The sequence below is a fragment of the Condylura cristata genome, unplaced genomic scaffold (genome assembly GCF_000260355.1).
Source record: "Condylura cristata isolate star-nosed mole 26May11 unplaced genomic scaffold, ConCri1.0 scaffold00005, whole genome shotgun sequence".
In the NCBI taxonomy this organism is placed as follows: Eukaryota; Metazoa; Chordata; class Mammalia; order Eulipotyphla; family Talpidae; genus Condylura; species Condylura cristata.
This window is the reverse complement of record NW_004567106.1, coordinates 60,371,457-60,395,895: the sequence shown is the minus strand read 5'-3', so window position 1 is coordinate 60,395,895 and position 24,439 is coordinate 60,371,457. Positions and strand designations below refer to the sequence as shown.

Below are 24,439 nucleotides of genomic sequence, written 5' to 3'. Positions count from 1 at the left end.
TCCTTTTGATGCTGTCTTACACAGAGCAGGAATTTAACATTTTAAAGTCCTGTTTTGTCTTTTTTAATTTAATGGATCCAGCCTTTGGTGCTGTACCTAAAATGTGAACCGCATACCCAGTGCCTCTAGGTTTTCTCCTGTGTTATCTTCTAGCAATTTTATAGTTTGCATTTTACATTTAGACCTAGTTTTTGTACAAGGTGCCAGATCTGTCTGCTGCATATGGATGTTCAGTTGTTCGGGCACCATTTGTAGAAGAGACTCTCTTTGCTGTATGTGTGACCTTGGCTCCTTTGCCCAAGAGCAGTTTATGTTAATGTGGGCTTTCTATTCTGTTCTGTTAAGCTGTCTACTCTTTCACTAAAACATGATATTTGTTACTATTTACCACTTTTATTTTTTTTACTTTTTACTCCTCACTGAGTTACTATCTAGAATAATATTTCTTGTGTCTGAAGAATTTACCTTTTAGGATATTTTCTTCTTTGACTCAGATACCTTATCCCATGCTGCTAAGATCCTGTCTTTGGCTCTGAGTGACTGTGAGTTGCTTGTTTTTTCATTTTTGGCACCTGTGAATTTCCTTTCATTTTGCCCTTGGCTACATATTTATATTAACTTTGCTCATATTTTAATTGCTGGCTTTGTATTTTAGTGGTGAGGAATACATCTTTGCCAACACTTATACTGTCACTCTTTCTGAGTTTAACCATTTTTGGTGGATGTGTGGTGGTGATCTGATACATGGTTTTAATTTGCATTTTTCCTGATGACCAATAGAATTGAGGCCTTAAATTTTGTGCTTTAGTTAATTTTTTTAGGTCTCCAGTTTTCTTTGTGGTCGACTTCTTATTGAGTGGGAGCAGGAGGGGAAGAGGGAATTATTTTAGTGCTGAAGTTTTGATTCTTTTTTTTCCCCTCATAGTAGCTTTATATAAGTATCATCTACTCTGTACTTTTACACATTTTCTGAGGGGATTTTTTTTTCCCATTCAGTTGTCATGAGGGTCCTTACTTCCTTCTTTTTCCTTCATGAGCACAATTGTCGCTGCCACATTTTCTCCATAGCTTGGACTCTAGAGTTGGGTCTGACATATTCTGCAGTAACTTGATAGGCAATGAGGCTAGATAGGTGAGAGGAACCATTTCCCATGGCAGATGAATAAATCAGAAACCCAGGTGAGGAGGGAAGGGTAAAGGTTTATTACTTTTAACAACTAGTTTGTATCCAGCTATCCACCTAGAACCTTGATCACTGAAATTGGAAGTTAGTTATACAATCATAACACTTTAAAGTTTACTGTCGGTACATATGAAACTAAGCAAAGATGCAGTTTGTGTATCTGTCCAATCCTTCCTTTTTTTTTTAAAATATATTTTACAAAAAATATATTTGCCAAGACAAGACTTCAGGATGTTAAAAACCTCTGTCTTTGCTGTCACACTATCAGAATCCAAGTTTGCTTCTCTTTGTAAGAAGACCTATATAATAGCTGAACTTTTGAGTTTTCATCTAAGTGTTTCCCCGTGTGTCAGTTAATCAGTTACTTATGTTTAGGAAATAGCGGTATCCTGCATATTTTTTCATCTAGACAGTAAAATAATTCTCGGGTAGATGAGAAACTTAAAGATTAACTTTCTAAATATATCTGTGGTTTATTCAGGCAGTTAAAAAAATCATTTTCTTTTGATTAACTTGTTGCATTTTATAAAAAAATTTCAGCAAACATTGAGAAGAATGTGTTACCTTACCATCAAAGAAATGGCTAACATCTCTGAAGATGTGATAATTGTTACAAGCAGGTATGTGAGTGCTCAAAACCGAGGGTGGGGTTTCATTTAGCTAGTAGCATATTTGTTGTTTTATTTCTATATTAAAGTTACTTTTTTGGAAATTCAATAGGATTTAAAAGAATGTAGTATCTTCAAGTTCTCTTTTCTTAAATGTGGTTATTATCATGTGAAAACTGTCCCTGCCTGAAAGAAATCACAGAGGATAAATAGTGGTTATATTTTAAAATGTTCATAAAGATTACATAAACAAAACTAAGAAGAAAGTGATACATGGCAATATTTGCAACAAATACATCAAAGGGTGAGCATTTATCATGTATGAAGAACTTACATACTTAAAAAAAATTCCAAGTGGTAATTCCTAAGATCACCAATATAAAGGAACTAAATATCTTTAAATAGTTCTTCTTCCTAGTAGTCAGAAGTGTAAATTAAAAGTCCAAAAATGAATTACAGTGTTTTTACTTACCAAATTGGCAAAAAAGTTACAGCAGTCTATACTTGCAAGAGAGACTGATAGTCTTATATATGGGGAGTAGTTTAATAAATAGGTTGATTGATTTTTATTTTTTCCCCCACAATTACTTGGCAGCATTTGTGGAATATTTGAAAGGGTTTATTTCTTTCACTCATTAATACCTCCTCTATAGAAGTCCTCAAAATATTCAGCACAGAAAGACTTGTATAAAAGGATGTTCATTACAACACTGTTTACATTACAAAAAGGGTAAAAGAACTTAAGTCATTGTTAATAATTATGTAATTAACCATGTTATAATCATGCAGTACTTTAATGTTTTAAAAATTATTTTTGGAACATCGTAATGATGCAGAAAAGATCTCAATACAGTGTTCAGTGAGAGTTGGCGTCTAAGCCTTTATTCTGTATAGTATCACTTTAAATATCTTTAATTTTCATATTGCATAAAAATATATGGATGGGAATACACTGCTTTGTTACAGTAGGTTTTCTCTGGGTGTTGGATTGTTAGTTTCCCAAGTATCCTAGAATGAATGTGTATAACTTGAGTTCTAAAATATGTAACAAATGTTATTTTTTAAAAAGTTGCCACTTTCCTTGTTAATTATAATTCATTTATGTGAATCTGGTATTTGTAGAGCAAAACAAATTCTGGAGAAGAGTGCTTATGTTTAACCAGCAGTTGTGTTGAATGTAATTTCAATTGGTAAAGTTTTCACCTGAAAACAACATAGCCAGATGCAAATAGTAACTGAAACTAAAATAGGCACCGTGAAGCTGGTGTTGGTTCAACAGTTTAACAGTGCCAGGGCTAGCGTCTCTTGAGTTCTTTTGGACATCCTTACATTATTGCAGAATAGATGCCTAAATTTCTGGCAGTCCACCACTCCAGGTTGGCGGGGTGCTGGGGGACAGCCGGGAGGGCCAGCACCATCTGTCTCTTTTATCAGGTTTGCAGTAGCTTTTCCCAAGGCAACTTTTAGGTTCATCTGGCAGAGTGGTGCTGTATGACTATCCTGGAGGCCAGGAGAGTGAGTAGTTAGCTTTTATTGTCCAAGTATTAGGGGCAGGCAGTGGAGAAGGAGCTGAAAATGGGAGCTAGCTAACAGTGTCTAAACAGAACATCTTCCCTTAGATGGCTAGGCTCACCCAGTATTGGAAACATTAAAAACAGACTAGTCAGCTACCGATTGAAGGTGTTTGTTTATCTGTTTATACTTCCCTGAGTCCCCTTGGGGCTTCTTGATTATGCTGCTTCTAGGTGACTTTAAGTCCATTTCCTAGTTGACTTTCGTAGCTCTTGTGGGCAGAAAAACACTATCTCCTGCCCCACCTCCCTGTCCTAATTGCTGCAACCTGTGAGTATCGGTGGTAAAGTAGCTAGTCGGCAGAGAAAGGAAGGAGCCTGGATTTCCCAGGTGAGCCCAATATTGGGCTAGGAGTTTTTAAAAGTGGAAGTGGGCGGCAGAGAAGGGTTCGTAGAGAACCGTGATGGCGGACGCAGAGGCAGAGAAGCATTTTCGGTGGATTAGGAGCTAGGTGAGGGGGACCCTGAGCCGAGGAGCAAGGGTGACCTGTGGACGCTGGCAAAGGTAAGGGAATGAACTCACTCTTGCCGCCTCCAGAAAGGACTGTAGCCCTGCTGACATCTTGATTTTAGTCTAGCGAGACCTCTATTAGTCATTTACAGACATTTAAGATAAAGAAATGTTGTCTTAAGCCTCTAAGTTTATGGTAATCTGTTACAGCAGCAAATAGAAAGTGAATACATTTTGCAATATATGTGCATCAAATCAATACACTGAGTACGTCATTCTTACCGAGGTCATATATCTCAATAAAGCTGGTAAAAAAAAAACTTAACTGGTACAGATTTGTGCCTGGAAATTGGGTGCTGCAGTAACAAATACCTAGTAATGTAGAACTTTGCTTTGTAAATCAGGCAATGAGCAAATGCTGAAAGAATTCTGAGGTGCACGATAGAGAAGCCTCCATTGCCTTGAATAGACGTTAGGTGCTACTGACTACTAGACTCAGAAGGAAGTGGGGAGCAGGAGAGAGAAAACATCAGCTCAGAGGACACTCGCTTGTTGCGGAAGTCTTGGTAGAAATGTGGACGTCGAGGCTGGGAGGGCACAGAAGAAAGTGAGGGAAGTGGTAGAAGCTGGAGGAAAGGGGCCCCCTGCCCTTGCTGTATCGTGGCAGAACATTTGGTGGGATCATGCTGCAGTTCTGTGAAAGCAGAATTTATAAGGCGTACACTGGGTTTTAACTGAAGAATTTCCAAGCAATGTCGTGGTGTGACCTGATTTGTTTTTGCTACTTATAGAAAAATTTGAGAGTAGGGAAATGAATTGATGAGAGTCCTGTTAAACGAGAACCAGGAGTTCTGACTAAAAATTCTGAGCTGCTCAAAACGGCAGAGAGCTTCACTCTTTGGAAAGAATGTTCTAGGGAAAAAGTTAAAGGAGTCACTATATACCCTTTTGCTAAAATCTTGGAAAGAGCAAGAGGTCAGTTTATTCACTCTGAACAACACTGAAGACACCAGTGTAACTCTCCTGAGCGCTCCCTGGCCTCTTTCTCGCTCTTGGGGACCTCCTTGTTCTCACTCTGGTGCCAGCATCACAGGTACACTGTGCTCCTGCTCTCCGTTTTGTGGTGGGTACTCAGCGTCCACGCTCCCCTCAGCACACGTTACCACGTGTGGGCGGTGAAACCTGGGAGGAAAGCAAGGCCGCAGGAGGCAGCCTGAGAGGCTGGTTGACTCCATTTTCCCTGCAGTGGGGGTTGGAGGAGATTTTGGACTTTGAGTCGATGTTATAGGGTGTTGAAAGTTTGGAGGCGGGTCTTGAGATGAGATAATGCTTTGTTTGTGAGACAAGGCAACCCAGCTGGCAGTGGTTTTAATCTAATGAGGTGTTTGTTGGACTTGTAACCCACCGAACAGTAAGATAATAAATTTTTGTTGTTTTAAGCCACCACTTGTCATTTGTTTTAGCAAGAATAGAAAACTGATATAAGTAGATGATCATTCTACATTTGTCTACAGTTGGTACCATATGTCTTGGTACAGTTCTGTACCAAGCTTGGTAAGAAACTGGATATTAAGAAAACCCAAAGGCAGATACTTCACAAAAGAGTATGAATGACCCATAGTCTTGGAAAGGTTCTTAGGAGTAATTAAAAAACCTCAATGAGATTAAAAAAAAAAAAAAAAACAACCTCAATGAACATTCCATACCCTTTAGAATGGTTAAAATAATAAAGTTGGATGAGACCTAAGTAAAAAGCCTCCTCCTATACCAAGTATATGGAACAGCTGAAACTTTTCAAAACTTAGTGGGAATGCAGAATGTTCTAACTGCCTTGGGGAAAGCCTAGCAGCTTCCTATAAAGTTAAACATATACCGACCTTGCAACCAGTATTACATTGCTAGTTATTTACCCAAGAAAATGAAATTATGTGGTCAAGAAAACACTGGCCAAGCTTTTCATAGTAGCTTTGGTGATAACATTAATGAAGTGAAAAGCAAACCTGTGGACTACTACCCAGCAATAAACAGGAACAGTGCCGACTCAGGCAACGATAGGGACAAACTTCTTAAATGTTATGTTGGAGTAAAGTAAGCTAACACAAAAGAACACGTTCGGAATGATTCTTATATGTGTGCTAAAACTTGTCCAGACTTCTCTGTGGTGATAGGAAACTGAAGTCTGATGGGTAAGGAAAATGATAAGAAGTGGGCAGAAGGGACTTCTTGTCTTTTGGGAGCTCACAAATTGCCAGGTGATCACAATTGCCAAAACTTACCCAGCTGGGGACGTAAAGCTGTGCATTTTTATTGTATGTAAATTACCACTCAATTTAAAGGACAACATGGAGTTCATACTGGAGGGTTAATTCTCAGATGGGCTCAGAGATCTCTTTTTTACTCTTAATCCTTTGGATATAGGGCTCTGAGATGTATTTCAGAGGGTTCCTCATTTAACTGTTATGGGTACTGAAGAAGCAGTTGCCTAGGACAGTGACCCACTCCAGGAAAATTCTTGATGCTAATTTGCTCTGTTCACTTCCCTGTCCTGCTCTCTCAGTACACGCGCCAAGCACATTCCTAGACAGGCCCATACATGATGTCCCTGCGGCAGCGCAAACTCAGAAGTACAGTCCTGAGCAGTTCGGCACTGGCCTACAGCTAAGACTGTGCTGCCTCTTTATTTTGTAAATAAAGTTTTATTGGACATAGTCCTATCTCTGTTTAGGTATTGTGCATACTGCCTTCATGTGATCTACCAGCCTGCAGAAGAAGTCTTAGAAGAAACAAAACCTGCCAAGCTTCAGTTTTTTATGTATTCAGATAAATGCAAAAATTTGTGAAAGAGCCTGCAAAATTATTCACAACCAAACACTGGAAACTGGTGCTAATATTAAAAAGCTATTTTAGGCCCTCCCTCGTGGCGTAGCGGGTTAAAGCACTGCACTAAGAAGCTCAGCCACTTCCACATGAGTTCGATCTCTGCCTGCCCCGGAGGAGATCCACATGGCGTGGCAGACCTCTCCTGACCCGCCCGCTGCTCCCCTCAGGAGTGTACTTCGTCGATCTGCCTGTCCTGCTCCCCACCCTGTCTCTGGTGAATCCTCTCACCCTCCGCATCTCTGGCCTGTACCCCAGTTCTATATGAATAAATAAATCTTTAAAAAAAGTTATTTTAGCTGCGTAAGAAGATATAGATAAGCATCTAGACATTTTAAAACATCCGCAGATATGGAAAGATTCTCAAATTAAGTAAAAAGAAAGAGCTACAAAACTAGAAAGCCATCGGCTTTTTGCTCGGACTCTGTGGTTGTGTCCATGTATTAAATGTCTTTAAGAAAATTTAAGTGATGTTAGCCACAGTGGTCATCTTTAGTTGAGTGAAACTGCGTACTAAGTTAGATAAGGGGACAGTAGCCTTTTACATTTGTATGTTCTTAAAATGTACTCTTACATGAATTAAATATTTTTTTAAAAATATTTATTCATATAGAACTGGGGTACAGGCCAGAGATGCGGAGGGTGAGAGGATTCACCAGAGACAGAGCGGGAAGCAGAACAGGCAGATCGACGAAGTACACTGCTGAGGGGAGCAGCGGGTGGGTCAGGAGAGGTCTGCCGCGCCATGTGGTCACCTCCGGGGCAGGCGGGAATCGAACTCATGAGGAAGTGGCCTCAGCTTCTCAGTGCGGTGCTTTAACCCGCTGCGCCACCAGGGAGGGTCCGAATTAAATATTTTTAAAGTTAAAAAAGAAATTGAAGAATGGAAGTAGTTTGGAGGCAGTTTAAATGTGTAGAGGCTAAGAGAAGCGAGGGCAAAGGATGAATAAAATAAGCAAACTCTCACGTGTGACCAGGACACTGGCTCAGCGCACATCCCTCTGCAGTTCAGCGTGGGGGCCGACGGCACTGACAGTTGTCCTTGTAGGAAGCCACATCTGAGAGAGGGACTGACGGATTTTTAAAATTTGGGTCTGGGAACTCTGTATCAGTTAAGTTTCTGAAATTGTGTAATTTTTCCTACGGCAATCAAATGTACTGGGATGTAAACTTCGTGAAAGCAAAGACGTGATCTGCTCATTGTACCTTTAGAATTGGGACAGTTTTTGCCCTGTAGTTTTAATGTTTATACAAAGTAGATAGTAAGCGTTCATTGACTCAACAGCTGCATTAAGATAATTACGGGGACAACTAGTACTAGGGGGTGGCCTCGCCATGAGAGAAGATTTGTTCTGACTGGTCTCATGTTGACTAATTTGATTTTTCTTAGTCTGACTAAGGACATGACTGGAAAGGAAGATGTGTACCGAGGCCCAGCCATAAGGGCGCTCTGCAGAATCACTGATGTAAGTTGTTTTCGTTTTACTGCGGGATCTCAAAGGGACATGGTAGGTGGCCATGTAAACCTTGTAGGATTCCCTGCTCTAACTTTGTGATTCATCAGCAGGAGAGAAACGTGACTACTAGAAAAGCTTTTGTGGCTCCAGGTTTTTTTTCTTTTTCCTTATTGTGTCCTTTTATTTTTAATTAGTCCATTTTTCTGTGCTTACTCCATGGACTTTTGTCATGGCCAGGGCACATTGCTTGCAGGAAACAAAGGTCCATTCAGATTTAGCCTTAAAGAGCTTCTCTGGTGGCCTAGGCATTAAGACTCAGCACTGTGAAGCTATCCGCAATAACTGCAACCGGAGTTCAAGTTTGATCCTCCGCCAGGGAGCTGACCCATTTGGTGCAGCAGTCCTCTCCTATCTCACCCTCAGAGTGCATTTCAGTAGATCTGTCTGCTCTGCTCCCCACTCTGTCTCTGGTGAATCTTCTCACCCCTCCAAATGCCTCCACTGCTGGCCTATATCCCAACTCTTATATGCGTAAAGAATCTTTTTTAAAAATTAGTTTTAAAAATAACTATTATGGGATATAGATTTTTCAAACTTTTGCTGCACAGCTTAAAACCAGATGCCAGACCATGCATAGTACATCTCTGGAGCTCAGAAGCAGCAAGATTTCTCAGATACTCATTAATACGAACTGTCACTGACCAGACTCAAGTCCCCTTACTCAAATATTTGCGAATCTCATTAGCTGTTACCCAGCGACCTGGGTCAGAGTCAGGTATTTGTCCTAAGCCCATCTGTTGCCTCTGAAGAGGTGAGACTATACAGAATGTTAGGCTGTCCCTTTCTCAGGACTACAGGAGAGGTTACAATGGATGGTATTTAAAAACCAAGGACATTTGTATTGCTTAACAGACTGAGTAATATTTTAGTTCTGTTTATGCTTGGATTTGTTTCATGTATATGTTTGCAATTTTGTCAAGTTTTAAAGATTGACCAATGTAAATCTGGATCCTAAAAGAGTGCTGGAAATGGTTTAATAATAATTAAAAAATGGTTTCAGAGTTTTTGCTGCTCATCTGTTTGGTTGTGGTTGTTTTTTTTTAATATTAAATTGACAGCCTAAGAGTAGACGGTGCCAGTGCTGGCGACACGACTTTGGCTGTTGACCTTGGTTTGTTTACACGTCTGATGGCTCCCTCCCACTGCTGGACTTTCTTACAGTTAAATTGAAAAATAACTATTTTCAGAGAATTTTATATTGAGTTCTGAATATGTTAGTTATTCCACATTTGATTTCTAATATTTCTAAAATAATCAGGGACTACATTTAACTTATGGGATTCTCTGAAAAACATAAAATATATGCCCTTCACATAAAAGAATATGATCTCACATACTTTAAGATTTCACAACCTGCTCCTGTCCCCATACAGTGGATTCTGTTATAACATCCTTGATCGGTTGTCTATACATGTATATTTCCCCCAGATGGGGGTTCTCTATGTTGAGACAGTTCATTTCAACAGTTATTTTTCTTTCTTACATGAACTCTTGCACTTCCTTAAAGCTTCCACTTGGTTGCCTTGGTTTTGCGTTATGGGATGTGATTATTATGTGGTGATCTCTTTAATGCATTGTAAATATTTGCACAGAAGTGACTCTTTTTGTAAATTATTTTGAGACGGTCATTTTCATGTATTTGTTGCTTTAACGGCTTTTTTCCTCTATGGCTATTTCTAGGGAACAATGTTGCAGGCCATTGAAAGATACATGAAGCAGGCCATTGTGGATAAAGTGTCCAGTGTGTCCAGCTCAGCCCTGGTCTCTTCCTTAGTAAGTGAGCAAGTAGCTGGTTCCTGGGCATGATGTAGCTCTAGTCAGAAAAACAGTCACTATTGTTCTCTTGTACTTGAGATATTTCAAAAATGTATGCTACTTTATCTGAACAGGAAGTTAAAAAACATTTTCATGTTTGAAAGGTTTGGTAATCAGAACATTCTGTTGTACACACAGTAAAGATGGGGGCCAGGGAAGAAACTGAGGGGTGAGCGCTTTCTTTATACCTTCCCCTATGACCTGGGTTTCTACCCCTTGCTTCTTTGTCCTTTGCTTTTGCTGATGCCCTGTGTCTGTGTCCTGCGATTAAAAGTCTCCGGTGCTACTTTTAAGCTTCTTTCCAGAAGCGGTCTTGGTTTTAGTAATGCTTTGCTTTTTTTTTTTTCCCCACCAAACTAAAATTTACTCATTACAACCTATCACAGTGTATTTGATTAAAATTCATTGTTCATGTGTGATCGGGTCTTCTGATTGATAGAGTTCTTGCTTCCTGAATCCAACTGGTCCAGTTTTACAGCAGGGTGTCTATATTGGTACTCCTTTTTCTTTCTTTTTTTTTCTTCCGGATGAGTTTCCTGGAAGACCTATAATGTTAACATTAGTTAGATATCAGGCTGTTAAACTCTCCATTCCTGTCTTCCTGTCTTTTCCTTCCCGCTACTTCTTTATGTACCTCTTTTGCAAAGGGGTCTTGGAGAAAGTATCTCTGGCTTATTAGGTGCCTCAGACATGAAATGAACTTATAAAGCCACAGCGTTAGTTGTTTCCTTTACAAATATCTGTTAGTGGTTTTCCAAGAAAACTAAGGTTTCTAAACTTCTGATGACCATGTGTTCTCTGTTCTCATTTTCCCTCTATTTAGCACATGATGAAGATAAGCTATGATGTGGTTAAGCGATGGGTCAATGAAGCCCAAGAAGCTGCTTCAAGTGATAATATTATGGTCCAGGTACTGTTATTTTTTCCATACTATGTTATGTCTTATGATAATCAGTGTTTTAGGGGCAATTTATTTGATTCCCAGGTCAACATTAACTAAAGGAAATTCTTCAGCTTATTACCCCACTAATCATGATTCCTGCCCATAGGCCTGACTAGTGTGTGTGGAATCTAGATGGTTCCCTCTAAGAGTATTTGGGAAGGATTGCACTGTTCAGTTTGAGATATTTATGCCAGGAGTATTCCCGTCCTTTGTTTGAAACAATTTGTGAAGGAGATTCAGTTCCACATTTTTAAGGTCTGGATTATATTAGACATTATAAAAACTGAAAAGTAATTTTGACTTTGTGATCTTTAAATCTTTGTGATCTTTGTTGGAGAGATCTTTGGATACTTATTAGCCTACTCCTTATTGAAAGGAACAAGATTAATTTCTTAACTGGCAATTTTACATAAAGTTACCCCATTTGTATTTGAGAGGGTACTTATTTTTCCCCCCTCAGTGTTTATTGCTGCATGTGTTAACATACTCAGTTATGAAGAAGACACAGAGTGCTAATTTTCCCCTTGGGAAGCTCTCTCGCTCTTCTTACTCCACTCATTGTTTCTACACAAAGTGCCGTGTAATTATACTCCTTAAGCTTACTTTAACAGATCAGTCCTGTAACAACTAACATGGCTACAGTTGATTTAAAGCCACTAAAACAGCCCAGTAGCACCTGAAGCTCTGGACTGAGAACCTTTGAGTTAAGGTCTTAGCAAGTGACGCTGAGCCTGCTAGAACCATCTAGAACCATCTCCAGGTTACTTGTCACCTTTTTAATACTTGTCCAGTCTGAATTTACAACTTAGAAACTCATCCTTACAGTTTTGGCTGTGTGTGAAAAATACTTTTTATTTGTATACATTTGACACGATCTTTTTACTAGAAACCTAGTTCTATGCAATTCAGTTTTGCTGTACATTTTGTCTGCTTTCTACTCAGCTTTCTGTATGTTGCCTCCTCTTTCATACTCTTTAGTACCATGCCTTGGGAGTCCTGTATCACCTTAAAAAGAACGATCGCCTTGCTGTTTCTAAGATGCTGAATAAATTTACTAAATCAGGTCTGAAATCACAATTTGCCTACTGTATGCTGATCCGAATTGCCAGTCGCTTACTAAAAGAAAATGAAGAGGGGTAAGTGTCTTGACCTAACTCCTGAGTATTTTTCCATTTGCTGGTTAACGTACTGCAGAATTTATTTCCTTGATCAGCATTTTTTGGATGGAGCTGACTTGACAGATGGATTTGATATTTTCAAAATTAAATATTAGATTCCAAGTAACACATTTTTTAAAAAATTTTAAGGTATGCTCTGGAATATGTATAATAGATTATTGTAAATAATTGATAAACTGATAATTGAATGGAAAATACTTATAGGTAACAGGATATACAGTAATGTGAATGCTAGAAGTGGCATTAAAAATATTTAAAAGAATGCTGAGGCCCTCCCTGGTGGCGCAGCGGGTTAAAGCACAGCACTGAGAATCTGAAGCCACTTCCGCATGAGTTCGATTCCCGCCTGCCGCCTGCCCCGGAGGAGACCACATGGTGAGCCAGACCTCTCCTGGCCTGCCCACTGCTCCCCTCAGCAGTGTACTTTGTAGATCTGCCTGTTCTGCTCTCCACTCTGTCTCTGGTGAAGCCTCTCACCGCCCCTGAGCCTCTGGCCTGTACCCCAGTTCTGTATGCACAAATAAATAAATCTTTAAAAAAAAAAAAAAATGCTGAAGTATATAGCATTTAATGATTTCTTTATTTAAAGTACATTAGGGAGAACATAGAATGACACACTTGTAAAGTAGTAGTATGTTGTCATAGACTGATAATATAAGGATGATTATTTTAATATCTTGAGTAACAACTAAGGGAAAGAAAAACCTAGGAAAAGTAATGTGTTAATGAAAAGTTAAAATATTAAGTTTCCTGTCTAGTAATGGAGTAGTTTGGTCATATTAGCTTTCTGCAAATAATGACTACACCACTAGTGCTAAATGTAGTTTTCCCAAACAAGAAAAAAACCCCAAAGTATTTTAAAGTATTGCCAAGTGGTGAAATTGACAGGAACAGGAGAAGAGTTGGTATCTGCAAGACAGAAGCTGTCCTGCGTGAGATTTGCTGGAAGTGCAAAGAAAATATGACCAGTAGTTAAGAGAAAAAGCAATTAGTAGAAACTGCCCATGACATTGGAGTTGACAAAAGTTTCTAAAGTATCAACTATAAATTTGTTAAGGACTTTTATAAAAAACGGTTAATGAGCAGAAGAAATGGAAACCATGGAAAGGAGCAAAAGAGAAATTCTTAAGTTTAAATTTTTTATCAGTCAAAATTCAAACCGACAAGAACCCGAGAGATAAATGTTTATAGACACTTAACACAAAGAATTTGCATATGCAGTTTTGACAGCTTGCTAATCAAGTCTGGTATCCAAGCTGGGGTTTTCCTGGGCCATGTAATGGAACACCCTCATTCTAAGCTTCCATTGATGAAGGCATGGAAAAAAAATTTTTTGAGCAGCACATGTTCTGCCTGCCCCGTGGGTAATAACAACTGAATTGGATGATTTGCTGGGTGGCCTGAGCTACAGATTAGAGATGGCTAATGAAAGAGTAAAGACCTTAGAATCAGAAAATTTGAAGATAAACTAAAACAACTGATGTATGGAACGCAGGGATCAGATTTAGGGGAAAAAAGTCTCAGAACTGTAGATAAACATTAAGTGAACTACTACTTGACAGAATCGAAATTATAGGGGAAAGATATGAGAGATTGAAGGAAAAAAAGATATATGAAGAAATAGTGGGCAAATATTTCCCAATGCATATTCTACCATTGTAAGATTAGTTTAACATTCAAAAACCACACCTCATTTGAAAATTAAAGTGGGAAATTCTTAATGTCTTAATGGACACAAGAAAAAAGCAGATGCTATCTTTCAATTGGCAATTCATGATTAACTTCTTTTAAATGAATATAAATGAACATTGTTATTGGTAACATGCAAGAAAATAAATGAATATAAATGAACATTGTTATTGGTAACATGCAAGAAAATCTCCAGTAAACTTGATACTTACAGTGAACTGTGAGTGGTTTCCCACCCTAGAGAGATTAGGATGCTTGCTAATCATCCTTTTTAGTAACATTTTCTGTATGTCCTGCTTGGTGTAGTAAGTCAAGAAAAAATATCTAAAAAAACTTGAAAGAGAATATAAAACTATCTTTGCAGAGGACATCATTGTTTCTATATATAGAAGAGATAAAAATTATCTATTAGAGCAAAAATGTGAAATTACCCAAGTTGCTGGATAGGTTAATGTCCAGAATCAATTTTATGTCCATATTCCAACAGCCAACCAATAAGCTACAAATTTGGAAAAATGGTTCCATCTGTAATAGTATTGTAATCAAAGCCTTAGAAATAAGCCTACCAAAAATTATGTACATCTTTCCACAGAAAGTTATAAAATGTGGTAGTATGAACCTAAGTGGGTCTATACCATGTTTGAAATAGTCAATCAATATTGTTACGATGTCACATCTTCATTTGGGCTGTTTTCATGTATATTACATATTTTGTAAATCCAATAATACAGTTATAATTTTGTACTTTCAAGTAATTAAGAGAAAATCTACATGCTCTTTTATATCAGCTCACATATTTAACTATAACACTATTTTTCTCCTTAGTTATTAATGGGAAATCTTTGTGTCTAAACAACTCCCTCTAATCTTTTTTTTGTAAGCTGAGTCATTTGCAATGCATTCTCTTAGTCACTGCTTATCTGAGAATGTATTTAAACCTTCATTTTTAAGTCTAGTTTTGTTGGGATAGAGTTTTTATTTCAGCATCTTGAATACAGCATTCTCTTGTCTCTTTTCCATTGCTTCAAGTGCAAAGTTGGTCACTAATTGTATTGATGCTCCCTTGTAAAACAGAAGTGGTTTTTTATCTAACAGCTGTTGAAATTTTCTCTCTGACTTGCGCTTTCAGCAGTTTGACTATGGTATTCTGCTTGGGATTAGTTGAGCTTCTTGGGTGCATGGATTAATACTTTTCATCATATTTGGGAGGTGTTTGGGCCAGACTTGTTATGTGTCAATGAGCAAAGTTTTGGTCAGTGACATGCCACATATGATATTCCCAGTAGGATATACTCTGTACCTGAGTGTGTAGTGGGCTGTTCCATCTAAGTTTGTGTAATTACACTCTTTGCCATCTGTATAACAATGAAATCTCCTAATGACACTTTTCTCAGAATAGACACCTGTCACTGAGCATTGTATGACTGTGTTTCTTCAGATATTCCCTTTATCCCTTTGTGTGTCTCTCTTCCTTCTCTGGCTCCTGTTACACATATGTTGGTACATATTCTACTGACCACAAAGGCCTTGTTTATTTTGTTGTTATCTTTCCTTTCCTCAGCTGGATTTTCTCCATTTACTTTTCTTCAAGTTTATTGGTTCTTTCTGCTGCTAATGAAAATATGGCTGTTGAAGTACTCTTGTGAATTTTTCATTCGAGTTACACTACCTTGCAAATCCAGAATTCTATTTTTTTCCTTTTGAAAAACACATTTCTGTCACTTTATTGACAATCTGCTTGATGAGGAGTGATTGTTACACTTTGCTTTAATTCTTTATATATAATTTCCTTTTCTTAGACTATGTTTATATTAGTTAATTTTTGTCTTGCAAACATCTGAGCTTCCTCAGGAATAATTTGTATGGACTACATTTTTCCCCTTAAGTCTGGACTATACTGTGTTATTTGTGTGCCATAATTTTTTTGTCAAAATGGTTATTTAATAAGCTAAGGTAACTGGTAATTAGATTCCCCTCCCTGCCTCTCAGAATTTGTTACTATTGCTGTTTGCTGCCATTTCTTAAGTGAATTTCTGGGACTAATTATTTAGTCATTGTCGTGGGTGATTCCTGAAGTCTCTCCTTAGTTAGCTGAATTGTCAAATAATAAATTTTTAAAAATGCTTTAAATTATCAGGTTTCCAGTGCTTTTGCAGTGACACTTCGTGAGCTGGGTCCTGCTTTCCTTATTCTGGCTGCTTACAGTCTGCCTTAGACCTCACTGGCTGCTGGAGCAGGTCCTGGAAGTCGAGCATAGCCGAGAAATTGTGCTCTGGTCTTTCCTGGGCCCCTGCACACACTTCTGTGTGTTCATGATAGTTTAGATCCCTAGGAATATGTCAGAAGCTGTCGAAATCTCCCTGTGGATGTCTTACTCCTCAGATCATCCTTTTAAGTTTTTGAGCCTGCCTCTTGCTTGCTGCAACTGGAATTATTGCCTCTGGTTACTGCACTTTGAAATAATTGCCTCTGATTTGAGGAAACAACTCCCTGAGGCTAGGGCTTTCCTCACTGATGGATCTTTAAGTCAGATAAAATTAAAATTAGTTTCATGAATGGGACTTTCCTAGAAAGCACTAATAAGGTCAAACAGTGACAGTTCTGTGGGCTAAGACTTTCAGGGAGCTCTAAACACTTCTGCCTACCGCCCTCGCAGTTAGCTTGCCGGCTTTCCAAGCTGCTGTGTTCTAAGGATGAAACTGGGAAGAAGGATGGTAAAAAAGCAAGTAAAAGCATCAGAAAGGTTACAGTCCTCAGACAGACTCGAAAAAGTCTTTTTCTTGAGTAAACATTCAGAGGATTGTTGCAAGCCTTTAACTTTGAAAGTGATGAAAAAGTTGATTCTGGCAATTTTCTCTTGTGTTCACATTGCTTTTATGGAGGCGTGCATTTTCAGAAGCCATTCATCCACAATTCCAAAAGGGCTTCTCAACCTCACAACCTGTCTGTGATTTCAAACACTGTACACATTTGCCTCTTTTTCTGATCTCTAAATGACAGCCTATGTATATTTATTGGCAGCCATGAAAGTCCACTTTTTGATTTCATTGAAAGCTGCTTGAGAAATAAACACGAAATGGTTATTTATGAAGCTGCTTCAGCTGTCATCCACCTTCCCAGCTGTACTGCAAGGGAGCTCGCACCTGCTGTTTCAGGTTAGTTGCTTACTGGAGGATTCGCTTTTGTTTATATTCTTACGTTTTTGTTTAAATTCCATAGGTCTGCAGCACAGATAGCAAGGCAGATTTTTGAACCTTAGCTGTGTGTATATGTAGCCTTTGCATTCTGATAATGTAGACTTTAGCTTTTTTTCTTAATTGCCTTTTTTTGAAGTTACCATTCCGCCATATAAAACATTAAAAGTTTTTACTTTCAAGACAGAGTAACTTCAATGCCTTCAATTCCTCATGTTTACAAAGTTCGTTTGCTCTTACAAGTGTAAGTTATTTTTGCCATTTATATATACGTACCATGGTTATATTTATTAAGAAATAAACAAACTTTGTTTTTTCTATTAAATTTTTATAGCTCAATATAATGCATTTCTAGTTTTGAAGATACATTGTTCATGTAAATTTTTAATGCTGTAATCTAATCATCTTATGCATATTTTAAATATAATTCTCTTATGTATACTATGTTTTGATGTATTTATTATTTAATAAATGAGCTATAGGCAGTGATCTATTTTCTTTCCTAGTTCTGCAGCTTTTCTGTAGCTCTCCTAAGCCAGCTTTGAGATATGCTGCTGTGAGAACTTTGAATAAGGTGGGTGTCCATTTCTAACTATTGATTTATAATAGTGTTTAATTATGAGACGTTAAATTTGGATTATTTGACTTTCTTTGACGATTCATGGGCTTCATTTTTATAATACTTCATTCGTATTTGTGGACTTAGTTGTGACCATTTTTACTATTATTCAACTTCATTTCTAATTTGTAAGCACTTATCAATCCAGAGCTATACTGTGTGTATCTGTTAGAATGGCTAGTACAAAAAATAAATAAGTAAATAACAAGCATTGGCTAGGATTTGGAGAAATGGAAACCTTTGTGCCCTTTTGGTGGGAATGTAAACTGGTACAACCATTTGGAAAATCAGTATAGAGATTCCTCAAAAAGTTAAAACTAGAATTGCCATATAACCCAGCAGTTCCATTCGGGGTGTTTCTGGGGGAGAAAAAGCAAATAATAACTTGAAAAAAATGGGTGTTCCCCCATATTCACTGCAGCATTACTTAGAGTAGCCAAGATATGGAAATAGTCTAAGTGTCTGTTGATCAATGAATGGAAGTAGAAAAGGTGGCATACATGCAGTAATATGCAGCCGTAGAACAGGAGACCTTGCCATTTGCAACTTGGATGAACATTGAGGACATTATGCTAAGTGAATAAATCAGAGAAAGGCAGATACTGTAAATTTCACTTACATGTGAAAGCTTAAAAAAAAAAAAGACCCCTACCCCAAAAAAGGTGAACTCATAGACACCTAAGAGTATATTGGTGGTTGGAGGGGTCAGCGAAAGGGTGAAGGGAGTCAAAAGGTACAGACTTTTTGTTAAAGTTAATTATTTTTGTTAAAAAAAATGCTTTGGGAGGGGGTAATATACTGTTAATGTACAACTGTGGGGGGGCTATGTTAATATTGTATATTTGAAGTTTGCTAGGAGTAGATCTTATGTTATCGTCACAACAGAAAAATGTTTTGTGACTCTGTGGTGACACATGTTTCTACATAGGGTGATCACTTTACAGTATATAAATGGTGAATCATGTGGTTCACTTAAAACTAACGTGTTGTATCAGTTGCACCTCAGTTTAAAAATATGCTAAAATTAAAAGTTCAGTTCCTAGTCCCGTTCCATGTACTCACTGGTTGCACGTTTCAGTGACTGTCCCATTGGGCAGTGCGAGTATAGAACATTTCTGTGATTGGTGAAAGTTCTCTTGGGCAGTGCTGGTCTTAGCAGCACTGTCTAGTGAAAGCATAATGTATGTTGCATATGTGGTTTCAAATTTTAAAGAAGCTACATTCAAAATATTTTAAAATGAAATCAGAGTTACCAAATCTGATTTGCCCTAGTATATATAAAATATTAATATAAAATGATTAAGTATATATATTTTTCATACTGTGTGGCATCCATCCAGTATATATTTTGTGTTTACAGTATATCATATCTTAATTTGGACTCACCACATTTCACATATTTAGTCATCTGTGACTGTCAGTTAACAGCATAGTTCTATCATTATACAAAAACAGAATAAATCATGAAAAATTTAAAGTTTTATGTCAAGTATCCTGTACATTAAACAATATGCAATCAATTGTAAATTGTGTGAAGAGGAAATATTAGAATAGTACTTTGCTGAGTTTTCAGATTTTTAAAACTGTATATAAGGGTTCTATACAATGAAATATCTGGATATCAAAGATGTGAAAAATATTAACAAAAGCAGAGAAGCAGAACACCAGACATGTTTCAGTAATCATGAGTAATCCAATTTGTTTGGAGTTTGCTTGCTGGAGTTCATATTTACATATGATTTAAGTGTTAAGTTATTGATTTTTGTGTGATGTGTACCTTGATAAATCCCATTATTAGAGACCCTAATATCTAGTAGAATAGATATATATGTACCCATGAACTACTGGAAAGAGGTAAATTATAATAAAATACAGACTGTGATATTGTTCTCAAGGTTATGGCAACCTAGGAGAGAAAGTGATGTGCTAGACAATAGCAGGTAATCATTTATAAATGAGATATAGTGTATCTTATTAACTGGACATGTTCTTCTTGAAAGAGTTTTAACCTGTCTAGTCCCATTTAGAATTTTAACAGCTACTAAACTTAATTAAGAACTCCAATTCTGCTTTGTTTTTTAAAATCCTGTCCTTTATCGATAGCAATTTGCTTAATTTTTTTTCCTGGTCCTCCCACCAGGTGGCTATGAAACACCCTTCTGCTGTTACTGCCTGCAATCTGGACTTAGAAAACTTAATCACCGACTCCAACAGAAGCATTGCCACCTTGGCCATCACTACACTCCTCAAAACAGGCAGTGAGAGCAGCGTGGACAGGCTCATGAAGCAGATATCTTCTTTTGTGTCTGAAATTTCAGATGAGTTCAAGGTAAAATGAAATGTGATCATGGTTTTCCCAGTCTGTGGCTTGCCTCTTAAATCATGTCTTTAGAAGTTTTAAATTTTTTAATATGTCTAATCTATCAGTATTTTCTCATTTAGCACTGTGTCCTTGTCTAAGAAACTTTTGCCTACCTCCAACTTATAAATATATTTTCTTATGTTTTATTCTAAATATTTTATTAATTTAATCTGCACATTTTGGTTTATGATTCAATTTAAATTATTATTCATATGCAATAAATTGTCACTTTTCAGTCATCCCAGCACACTTCCTTGACAAGACTTCCTTTCCTCACTGAAGGTCTTTGGCATCTTGCACACAAAACAGCTACAATATAATTGTAGGGTGTCTCTGGGGTTCTTATCATATTCCACTGGTCAATTTGTCAGTCCTATTCTAATACCGCATTGTTGATTCATGTAGCTTTAGGCTACCCTCCTTAAATGTCAAGTGGAGTAGTTTTCCATCATTGTCCTTTATTTTTAATATTCTGGCTTCTTTGCATTTCCATATAAAGTTTAGAACCAACTAATAATTTTTATAAAACAAAGCCTACTAGGATTATGATTGGGGTTGAATCAGGGAAGAACTGACATCTTCATGAATATGGTATACCTCTCCTTTGATTTAGGTCATTTTCGATATCTCTGAATAATGTTTTATAGCATTTAGTCTAGATGTCTTGCATGTCATCTTGTTAAATACATATTTAAATATTTTATATTTTTAAAAATTCTTTCGTTAAAACTTCTATTTCATTGTTTGCCACTGGTATATTAAAAATACTTTAAAAAACTTTTCCATGACTTGGTAGTTGATTCTAATAATAGTTGTTACATATATTCCTTAGGATGCTCTATATAAATTATATCTGTAAATAGAAACAGTTTTACTTGTTGATTTCCAACCCAATGCTTTTTTTTTCTTTGTCTTATTAAAATGGCTAGGACTTTCAGTACAGTGTTAAATAGAACTGCTGAGAATGTGTTACAGATAATCAAAAGAACAGTAGATTTTAATGAGAGAAATTAAAGTAGAAAGATTTTATTCTTGCATTATTTCTTAGATAAGTATTACTGACCCTGTTTACTCTCTGTTTACTGTATATCTAGACTTTTAAAACAAACTTAGCCTGTACATTTCAAGTGGACATTCTGAATCTTTGAAACACTGGGAGATCTATGAAGGTTATTTTGTAGCATATTTTATTGAACAAATCTGTGTTTGGGCATTTGAGCTGCTTGTGGTGTTTTGCATTTACCAGTCCTGCTGCAGCCGATAATCTGATGCATATGTTTTTGTTTATCTTGGAGGTGTATCTTCAAGGTAAATTCCAGAAGTCTATATGCCATGTTGAAGAGTAAATTGAATTTGTAGAGAATACCAAATTTTACTAGCGGTGTGTAAGTGTGCCAGTTTCCTCATAGCCTCCTAATAGAGTTGAGATTGTATTTTGAAGTTTTACCTATATAATGGGTGAGAATGGATATTTCAAAGTAATTTCAGTTTTGAGTTTTTCTTATTATGAGGATACTTAAGTATTTTCATCTTTTAAGAATCATTAATACCTTTATGAATGTCTTTTTTCCCATTTTCTATAGGATTCTTGGCCTTTTGTTTACTCAGTAGTTGAAAGTTTTTTTTATCTTCTGGATATTAGTGCTTTCCCTGTAAAATATATTACGATTTTTTCCAGTTTGTTGTTTGTCTCGTGACTATATCTTTGTGAAGCCAAATTTTATTTTTATTTGACAAAATGAGTTAATCTTTCTTTTGTTACAGTTTTATTACTTTTTTTTTTTAAGATTTATTTATGCATACAGAACTGGGGTACAGGCCAGAGGTGCAGGGGTGGTGAGAGGATTCACAAGAGACAGCAGGGAGCAGAACAGGCCGACTGACGAAGTACACTGCGGAGGGGAGCAGCGAGTGGGCCAGGAGTGGCTTTAGCTTCCTAGTGCTGCACTTTAACCCACTGCGCCACCAGGGAGGGCCCAGTTTTATTACTTTTAAGTAATAGAAAGTCTTTCCCTTCAGATTATCGAATCCTAGTAGTGAATAAGAATTCATCCCTCTTTTCTTCTAATGCATGCACAATTCCAGGTTTTACAATTAGACCTCTGTGCCAGTGGGTTTTATTTTTACCTATGGTACGAGAAAAGGGTTTAATCTTATTTTTACATTGACTATCCAGTTGTCTGTAAAATTTCTGTTTCAAAGACTAATTTTTTTCCCCAGTGATTTGAGATGTCATCTTTATATAATAGTATGTACTCACGAGTCTAAGGACTTGGGTCTTGTTTTGAACCTTCTGTTCTGTTGTTGTCTTTATTCATACATCCATCCACACTATTCTGAAGATAGATGTTTTATAGGATGTATTAAAATCTATTAGTCTCTTTTTTATTGTCTTCCTAGATAATTGTACAGTTATTTTTCTTTATGAATTTTTTCATGAACTTGTTCAGCTTTGTTTAAAAAAAAAAATCATTGACCTGCAAATAATTTTAGTGAAAGAAGAAAAGAAAATATTGTGTTGGTCTTTTTATTTGGATCACATTAAATTTATATTAATGATGTAGAGACAGCCTCACCAAGAACAAAGGATGCCTTTTAATTTGTTCAGGTCACTTTTGTGCTTTTTAATAATACTTTGTATTATGTTTGTTTTGAGTGGTTTTTAAATGCTTTTCCTTAATGGATTTTTTCACCCACAGTATCCTCTAACTAGTCATTAGTCATGTATATAAATAGTATTATTTTTGCATGTTAACTTGTATCTTCTTCCTGGTTGCATTATTTTCAGTTTTATCTCTGGTTCATGATGGCTTCCAGGTTACACTGTCATGTCCTTTGTAAAGAGTTTTGTAATTTATTTTCCGATTGTTATTCCCTTCAATTGTTTTTCTCCAATTGCCTATTTGCTTTGGCTTATAGATCCAAATAATGTTAACTAATGGTGGAGGTAGTGATACTCTACATTGTTTCTGACCTTAGTAAGAATGTCTTTGGTTTCTCCCTTTAATAATAGGCTAGCATTAAGATAGAGGGGTGTGTGTGTAAAATGGAAGTATTCATTCCTATTTTACTTCTTTAATAATTTTAGTTAGAAATGAATATAGGCATTTATCAAAGTTTTTCAGCACCTATGGATGCAGTCATGATTATTCTCCTTAGAATGATTCATATGACAAACTATATTGATTTTCCAAGCTGAACCATTCTTGCATTCTTGGCATAAATTCCATTTCGCTAATGGTATATTTTCTTACTGTAGTATTGGAGTCTGTTAGTTAATATATTACTTAGAATTTCGTATTTTATAATATTTTGGAGGTAACACTAGGTGATTGAGAAATAAAGGCTCTTTAGATGCATGTTCTTCACCGCAGCCCATGGTGCCCCCTCCCGCCTGGTGTCCTCACCTCCCATCCGTGCTCTCAGTTTGCGGTCAGAGCTCAGGGTTCATCACGGTTGGGTTTTGTCTGGTTCTTTGTTTTCTTTGTATTCCACATATGAATGACACCTTCTGACATTTGTCTTCTTCCTTTCTAATATTCACAGATTTATTGTTGTAAATATTCTATTTGTACACGTATGTTTATTAGTTTTGGGCATCATTGCTACATTAGAAAAAACAGCACCTGGCTGTTTCCCTGCGTATTCTCTGTTGTGAGGTGATGTGCCTAGATTTGGAACTGTCTGGCTGTCCGGACATAATTCCCAGTTTTTTCAAGAGCTTCTTGCATTTGTGCACATGTGGCACGGTCTGCATTGACTGCCTTTGGCCTCACACTATCCTAGCTTTGCTCCCTTTGCACGCTGCAGAATCTTCAGGCTTAAAAGACACAGTCTCTCCCTTTAAAGAGCAGGTTTCTAGACAGCCATGGAAATGCAGCTAGTGCTCCCTCTAGAGAACACAGTAGTCTGCTTACGCCCACCCACTAAAGACGGTGCCTCCCTGTGAACAGAGGGCCGTCACTGTTCACTAGCCACTGTAAAACACTGAATTTCTACCTGCAAGATTCTTCTACCGTGCCTCCTTCCTGCTGGTATCCCTTGGCTCTTTCTCGTGGCCTGTGGGGCTGGGGGCTCAGGATTCTGGCTTCCCAGTGCTGACACTTAAGCTACACTGTTGCTGTGAGCAACTTACTGTCTCTCCTCTGATCTACAAGCCTCATGTTTTCTGCTAGCGTGCCTGGAATTGTGGTAGGCTAGCTTGTTCACCTGATAATATGGTACACCATCACACTGGCTCACGTCACGCTGGTCTTGAGAGTTGTGATAAAATTCCCTTAGAAACCCTTTTGTGAGGTAGGTCCTTGGTAACTTGATTTCTTCTGTGGAAATCAGTCTGTTACCACTTTCTATCTTAAATAGACAATTCTGAGCAAGTTGTATGCTTATTTGCTTGGAGCAAAAGAATAAGGTCTCTTGATTGAACTTTGTT

At 37.3% G+C, this 24,439-nt stretch overlaps 1 protein-coding gene across 1 annotated transcript in view; it reads left to right on the top strand.

Annotated features, from left to right (window-relative positions):
• Positions 1-24,439, top strand: part of COPG2 (coatomer protein complex, subunit gamma 2) — an 80,357-nt gene that overhangs the window by 8,727 nt on the left and 47,191 nt on the right. Inside the window, exons 4-11 of the mRNA XM_004677055.1 lie at positions 1,724-1,803; positions 8,081-8,156; positions 9,888-9,980; positions 10,846-10,932; positions 11,944-12,101; positions 16,854-16,987; positions 17,533-17,600; positions 19,786-19,974. Coding sequence (XP_004677112.1) covers positions 1,724-1,803; positions 8,081-8,156; positions 9,888-9,980; positions 10,846-10,932; positions 11,944-12,101; positions 16,854-16,987; positions 17,533-17,600; positions 19,786-19,974 — 885 coding nt within the window. The remainder of the gene's footprint in view (positions 1-1,723; positions 1,804-8,080; positions 8,157-9,887; positions 9,981-10,845; positions 10,933-11,943; positions 12,102-16,853; positions 16,988-17,532; positions 17,601-19,785; positions 19,975-24,439) is intronic.